Raw genomic sequence first — 8,290 nt, 5'->3', positions numbered from 1 at the left:
CAATACAAATTCTTGAAGGCGTTACATATTTGCATGAAAATAAAATAGTGCATTTAGACATCAAAGGTAAGATACATTAATATAGATTTTCAGGCGATGATTATTACTAGATGCAACTGCATTGCATTACTGGTATTAACAACATAAAATGTATGTATAATTTTTATTTATTAGCCGCCGTGCAAGACATCGTGGTTGTCATTAAATGATAAGCTAAAACACATCATTCTTCAAATGCTACAATGCTATAATCATTTTACTTTGACAGGCCATAAATGTTTGATGTATAATTTTTACAGCTTGTTTAATAATGCATTACATTTTAATTCAAAATAAATTTAATTAAAAGTATATGACAAATTAAATGGTTGGTTGGTGCTATTAACGATAAGCTTAATACTAACCTATCAATACTATTATTTAAGCATAATTGTTTATGTCGAATCAACATCTGATCGTAAAAATCTTGTGATGAACTCAAAAAGAAGTAAATGGAATCAAACGATTAAAACATTTCCTAATATATAAGCACATTTAACAAATCTTGCACAACTATTTTATCTTACCCTAAACAAAAAAATATTTTTTTAAAACCATTTAGTGCCCGCTTCTTCCCATTGTAGCTATGGGTCACACAAAAAAAAATATCAAACAACATCTAGCAATTTCCGAAAATAGCATCACTCGGACAAAAAAAAAGCCCCACACTCTATTCAAAATTTCATTTTATAAAACTGCGATTTATATTTTAAAGTATTCAACATGTTAGGTCGATAGGCTAGGTTTATGGTACTAAATACCAATAATATCTTCAGGAAACAATATTTTGATGGCTGACGAAGCAAACATAAAACTAACAGACTTTGGTTTGTCGACAATCCTAATTGAGGAAAAAGGTGTTGAAGCAGAAAGGGGCACAACTCGATATATGGCACCAGAGATGATTAACTGCCCTGATGGGAGAATATTTAGGAACGCTTGTAGTCTTGACATATGGTGAGAAATTCAATCATTTTAAATTGTTTTGTAATGTGTGTGTGTTAACGCATTGTTAATTCTTATTAACGCAATTAATTTAGTCCAATTAATAATACTTTGATCTTTTTCGTTAAACAAAGTGAAATAATCGAATTCGGACATTTTTTCACGATTTAAATTATAATTAAAATGTAATTAAAAATTGCATTGTATAAGGTTTATGAATAATTATTTTTAAAATGTGTACATATAAATACCATTGAATATCATTAGGCATCGGTTAAACTATTTACCTGCTTATGTTTGTCACAGTTTTAACATATATTTTAACCTGAAATTTACCAGGAGTGTAGGAAGCACTGTTGTAGAGATGGTAACTGGCGTACCGCCAAACTCAACTACTGCATCGGTCAACGTACTATTTAAAAGAGCAAATCTTGAGAAGCCTAAATATAATCTACCAGTAGAATCATCCATTTATTTGCAACAGTTTTTAGAAAAAACACTTAGACCTGAAGCAGCAGAAAGACCGTCTGCAGAAACTTTGCTGAAGGAAGACGCGTTTGTGACTGGTTACATATAATACACTGATTACATTAGGTAAGACATTGGTGTAATTATGATTTTGCTTGGTTAAATTAACTATTATTCTTCAATGCATATTTAATTACACTTCTAATTAAGCTACTATCATTTAAGGAATTTGTTATGTATTCAACAAACTACTGCAGTTTACTTTTATTTAGATTTTATTTAATACAGTTTTTCAATTACAATTGCAAAATGTATAAGTTTAAATGACTGAGATAAACCTATTTTTATTAAAGGATTGTCAAAACATAGCTGTAATCACACTTTAATATATAGGCTACACTAGTATTTTTTAAACAATTAATTCCTTTATTTCTTATCGGTTACTTTAATTTTTGATTCAACGAACCTAAATGTACAATACTTTCACTTAGTCGGTGTATCAATATCTTAAATATTTAAAAACAAACAACTATATAAGGGTTGTCCATAAATGATGGCACACGTGTATGGGGGAGGGGGGTCCGTAATTTTGTGACGGTGTGTGATAAGTGTGCGCGGAGGTTCAGATGGTTTGACGTCACACTTTTACATTAATAAAAAAAAAAGCAATGATAGAAAACGACTTAATTTTAGCCGATATTTCGTGTATTAGAAAACTTCTAAATTGTAATAGAAATTGATGAAATTCTTTATGTTAACAGAGTTCAGACATGTATTTGGAAAAAAATATCGATGTTTTAAGAAAAATTCAATGGCAATTTTGAGAGGGGGGGGGGGGGAAGGTTGTAGGATTTAAAAAAACATGACGTCATTTCTGTTGGACACCATAGGCATACTGTTTTATAAATGTGTTCGTGGATGATTTTTTTAAATAACCAGTTAAACAACGCATATTGGCTTATTGTGCATGATTAAATCTAGTGAAAAATATTGTGTAATATTAATAACTATTATTTCCTTAGTGTATATCAATATTAACGTATACTCGTTATTGATTTAACTGTATTGCAACGTAGAGTTAGATGTAAGTGAATAATGTGTTCAATCCTTAAAAATTGTTTTAATTTCATATTTAAAAAAAAAATGTTTATTAATTGACTTTATCGCTTAGTAATTAACTGTTGACATACGTTTTTTATCGATCATGTAAAAATTGTTTCATATTACTGCATTAATCGTGATAAATGAGATGCAATGTTTACATAATAATAATGTTACAGAAAATAAAGCGTAGCATTATTGCCTGATGATTAATTTGTAATTTGATATATTAACTCAAACAAATTGCTGCTGTAGCTTTTTAAAACTTTTCTGTTGTTACTGTTAGCTGTGAACTGTATTTAGCTGTGGTCTATTTTGTTCTAGTTTTTAGTAAATTTATACCTGGACGAATTAAAATATGAACACATTTACTATTCTTCAGAATCTGTGCTTCATTTCTGTGTTTTATATCACAAGATTGCCCACATTCAATTTAAAAAAAATATGAGTAGATGCCTTTGTAGTGTGAGATATGTGTTCAGTATGTCACATTTTATACTATGTAAAATATAATGTGTTACTTGTATAATTAAGTGTGTAGATATTCAAATAAAAATATTTGTATTTACCTTTTGTTACCAGTTAGTGAGAGTGTTTACATATTATGTAACCAGTTTGTGAGAGTGTTTACGTATTATGTTACCAGTTTGTGAGAGTGTTTACGTATTATGTTACCAGTTTGTGAGAGTGTTTACGTATTATGTTACCAGTTAGTGAGAGTGTTTACGTATTATGTTACCAGTTTGTGAGAGTGTTTACGTATTATGTTACCAGTTTGTGAGAGTGTTTACGTATTATGTTACCAGTTTGTGAGAGTGTTTACGTATTATGTTACCAGTTTGTGAGAGTGTTTACGTATTATGTTACCAGTTTGTGAGAGTGTTTACGTATTATGTTACCAGTTTGTGAGAGTGTTTACGTATTATGTTACCAGTTTGTGAGAGTGTTTACGTATTATGTTACCAGTTTGTGAGAGTGTTTACGTATTATGTTACCAGTTTGTGAGAGTGTTTACGTATTATGTTACCAGTTTATGAGAATGTTTACGTATACTGTGCTGACAGCACTCAAACGTTGTGTTAGCGTGTTCATCACGAATGTATTGCATCATAAATTATACATACCATAAGCTGGCAGTGAGAGAAATAAAACGTTGATATTTCCCAAACAAACCATTTTGTATCATACACAACATCTAAGCCCACCCCAAATAAAGTTACCCCCCCCCCCCAAAAAACAAAATGTACCAGTACTTTTTTTCTCTCGGGTAAGGAGGAATACGTATGAAATAAAGCATAATTCATATTGAAAATATTGAAAAAATGTTGTGACAACAGCTTTCTGAGCTTAGCCATTTTATTCTAAATTCTCAAACGACATTTACCCGAGTATCTTAGCTCGAAATCAGTTATCTCTGCTAACTTTGCCAATTTTTTGTGCATGTCATAAATTTGTACATTGTTCATGATAACATTTACTAACGATCTAACTATATAACTGACAGTTTTAGGTACGTACAGGATAAACTTCTATGCTCCAGATCTCTAGATCTAGGTTTTTATTTACACCAGTAACTGCCGAAGATGCTTAGCTTTATACATACACCCTTACATTTTTTTTACCGTAGTGATTATGCTCAAACAGCTATAAAACAGCATATAAATGAGGACGCATGCATGATTAAAAAAAACTTCAAATAATTTGCCCCAAAAAATGTTAAATATTTAGGTTATCTTCATCTTCTTCTTCCTTCTTAATTTTAGTGTTGAAATACATCCTCCCCAACACAATTAAGTATTACGTGTGAACTTGTTTTGTGCCATATAGGCTGTTGATTAAGATTTCAGGCTGCTTTCCTTTTAGGATTTGCCTCCTTAGCCTTTGTCTAACTAAGAACAAAATACAAGGCAGTAGTTGTTTGAAAATTTTAGTTCGCCCCCCCCCCACCCCCACCTCTCCCGAAAATTTCAGTGTCCCCCTCCCAGAGAAAAAAGTCTGGAAAAGACCTTTTCAGACCGTCAAGTTTACCTTATAGGTAGCGCCGACCATGGGTTCACCTCGTAAAGTTCCAGGCACTTGAGCCTCAGGGAAATCAGCTCTTCACCCATGCTTCTCTAAACTAGGGCTACAGACAGACCCAAACACAATGTTTTACAAAACATCAACGACAATTATTATGTTAGTGGCATATATTACTCCATGCCTATACTCCCTATGTAACACATATGGTTACCAGCCAAGAGGTGATAACAAATAAAGTTTTAATTCATTGAGTTGCGGCCCCTGTAGGGCCGTAATCCTGTTGATGTAGTTGTGTTAAATGCTCTTGTGAGCGATTTTACCTGTGGGTAGTTTCGTGCTTAGCCGTGTGAGTCATACGCAAGGCTGCTGTCTGTGGACACGGTGACGGTACCAAGATGTAGACCTAATGAAGGGCTACAGTTTTCTTCTTTTTTACAGTCTTCTCTGTTTTCTTTTTGGTTTTCCAGTTCGTTTAGTATTCATCTGTAATCGTCATACTGTTGTCTTCTGCATTGCCGTCATGGCTCGATGTAGAGAATAAAGCCAGTACTTGACAACAACTGTCGGTGTCAGTTTGTTCTAAATCTCAGGGTCAGCCCGTCTTAACCACAACACCTCAGTGGGTAAAAGCATCCCCACTGAGTGAGGGTTACACCTATTATAGAGTAAGCTTGACATCATTTATGTAGGACCCTCTACACATTTAAAAATAAAGCTGGAATGATCTTCCCTAAACATTCTAGTATATTCTTAAATAATAGTGGGGGGGGGGGAGGCACTTTCAAGACAATAACAGTAGCCAAGTCACTAGTCTGAGGAAGCTTCTGCCCCCTATAGAAGACTGGTCAGTAGAAGACGTAAAGACCTTAAAAAAGCTTAAAAAAGGACTAAAGTAGGGAGGTGTAAAACAGCAAAAACTCGTATTTCTTATAATTCTCATTTTGCCTAATCTGTGTGCACCATTACAATACTTGGGCCTATATTCTTAAAAATTTACTTCTTTAATTAACTTGTAATTATACTTTGCTTTTTACTTACTACTAGGCCTTAGGCCTACTCACTCACTCTTTACTATACTATTTAAACTTAAACTATAACTATAGTTTACTATAGTACTGTTATTTATTAATTAATGAAATAAATAAAATGTAAAGCCCATTAGGCCTAATTTGTAGGCGTCACTTACAAAAATAGTCTTGTAACTTGTAACTGTACTTTGTAGATTAAGTGGAATACTTAATAACAAATAACAATAAATCTACATTTAAACCTACCAATTAAAAACACATTTGGATCAGCTGATTTCTCTAGATTTTTAGACTGTCTGTTTCCCGGCAAACATTTTAGGCTGTACATTTTAAAATTTGCTTTTATATGAAATACATTTTCCTTATACATATCTAGGCCCAGACATTTTATACATCACATTTACATAGGGCCTATGTAATTGAGATCTAGGGCAGTGGTTCTTAACCCGGCCAGGGGTTGGGCGAGGCAGTCTCAGTGGAATCTTAAATATTTGTAATTTGTTGGAGTGTTGATTGAACAAAAACAGCCGTGTGAGCGAGCAGTTAAGTCTGCCAACAATGGCGGTTATGTAATCACTGACACGTCACGCACAACTCACTTTGTGAATCTTTAAGTAAAAATACGAAAACATTAAACAGACGATCTAGTTTAAAAACATTGGATGTTTGTTGCAGTGATTCTTTCACATCTACCGCCCCCCCCCCCAAAAAAAAAATAAAAAAAAATAACAGCAAACACATCCAAAATATAAATTATACAAACTGTTGGGGTTTATAAGCAGTTCAAAAAGTTAATTTTGTTTTGTTTTGCTATTTAAAGAATTTACTTTAATCCAATAATTTGCATCTTAAGTAGTTGTCTCTAGATACGCTACTGCAGGATTAGTAAAATTGTCCAGCATATTTCTAAATCCTCCTTAATTGGAGAACAACATTCTGTCTTAAAATATTCTGTATTTTGTGATATTACACATAATTAATTATATTTATATAGAATCTAGATTCACAATTAACCTACTTTAGCACAATGCATAGCCTAATTATAATTTTATCACCACAGGATACTCGAGGACTGAAGTCTTGACCTACCGGGATGTTAATAGTACTGAGATATTTTAAGTTAAGGATATTTTAAGTTAATGATATTTTAAGTTAAGGATTGTAGTACTATATACCCTGCTTTGAATTGATATTTAAAACAAGAAGTACATGGTCAAAGGTAGATGACACATCATAGAAAAATATAATTTTTTTTTACCATGCGATAACTACTTTAAAGATGATAGTATAAAGTATAAAACTAATCAAAATTTTACATGCGAATAGCCAGGATACATTTTATAGACATGCTCTCTATCATATACGCAATTTAATCCTAATTAAAAGTATCATTTAAAAAACAATATGGGCTCGGCATAGTGCTGAACACACCATTTCTTCATATGCCGGGACGTAGAAATAGGTGAACTCCACTTGATTTTCTCCATAAACAAATTTTAGAATTATAGATTTAAAATTTAACTAGGGAAGTTGTGGTCAAAGGTATGTTACAATGAAAATCCTTTTCAACTTTAAGAAATGCAGAGTTGTATACCTTTTGCAGAAAAATTCTGTATTAAAGCCGTTTACGGTCAAAGGTACATAACAATGAAAATACTGACTATCTTCAAAAAGTGCAGAGGTATGTACCCAAAGAAAAACGTTCATAAATTTAAGACATGCAGAGTTACCTTCCAAACAAAAAAAAAAAAAAATAAAATTACGTAAGTTAAAGAGTTGAAGTTACGTACTGTATAGGAAATAATAATACTAATAGTAATAATAATAGTAATAGTAATAGTAATAATAATAATAATAATAATAATAATAATAATAATAATAATAATAATAATAAAAGTATGCTAGTTATAATTATAAGCACAGCAACAATGATACGAATATTTATATTGTCGGTTGTTATTAACAGACCTTAAACATTTAACTTTAGTTTTTAATTAAAATTAAATTTTGAACTAAAGTACTTTTAAAAGAATGCAATATTTAATATTTTATAAGAATTCAGTTAATATTTGAAGTTACATTTTAAATTAAATCCTTTTACAGACAAAAGGTAAACAACTTCTCAAATATTAAATTGAAAAAAGATTTTTTTTTGTTACTTCCCTTTGACTTTTGAAAATAGTTGTGTTAATATTAAATTGCTTTATTGCATGGCACATAACTCTGCACCTCTTAAATTCATTCATGATATTTACTAGTTGTATACCTTTGACTATAAAATGCATTACAATTAAATATTCACATCGTGTAGGTTGTTTATTATTTTTGTTAAATATTTCTGAACTATTTTGGCTTCCTTCAATAGAATTTTTTTTTAAAAATGCTATAACAATTGCGGTCCACATGTTTGAGCACTGGGTCTACAACTCTTTCAATATATGTATTCTACTTGTCGTTAAACACGTCCCTGTGTTAAAAAAAGAATTAGATTAAACATTTACACAACATTCATAAGGAGGAAAAAAATAAGTACAATTTCACATGACCTCTCTGATTTTCAGTACGTTCTCCAAGTCTGTGAATGTGAGTGATCACATTTTAAACCAACAATTTTTCTGATGCCTCTTTAAAAAAAATGTAATCGTTCAATCATTTTTATAATATTAGTGTGCACATTTACGAACCGT

At 31.4% G+C, this 8,290-nt stretch overlaps 1 protein-coding gene across 1 annotated transcript in view; it reads left to right on the top strand.

Moving 5' to 3' along the window:
* The window catches only part of LOC131943608 (uncharacterized), a 34,053-nt gene extending 30,448 nt beyond the window's left edge, over positions 1-3,605 (top strand). Inside the window, exons 14-16 of the mRNA XM_059303812.1 lie at positions 1-66; positions 816-996; positions 1,324-3,605. The exon at positions 1-66 is cut by the window's left edge and continues 64 nt beyond it. Of these exons, the coding sequence (XP_059159795.1) occupies positions 1-66; positions 816-996; positions 1,324-1,561 (485 nt within the window). The 3' untranslated portion in view covers positions 1,562-3,605. The remainder of the gene's footprint in view (positions 67-815; positions 997-1,323) is intronic.
* The last annotated feature ends 4,685 nt before the right edge of the window (positions 3,606-8,290 follow it).

Source organism: Physella acuta, unplaced genomic scaffold (genome assembly GCF_028476545.2).
Source record: "Physella acuta isolate Inbredline_101_S28 unplaced genomic scaffold, ASM2847654v3 ptg000463l, whole genome shotgun sequence".
Lineage (NCBI taxonomy): Eukaryota > Metazoa > Mollusca > Gastropoda > Physidae > Physella > Physella acuta.
Note: the sequence above shows the minus strand (reverse complement) of the source record. Positions and strands in the feature narration are given on the sequence as shown.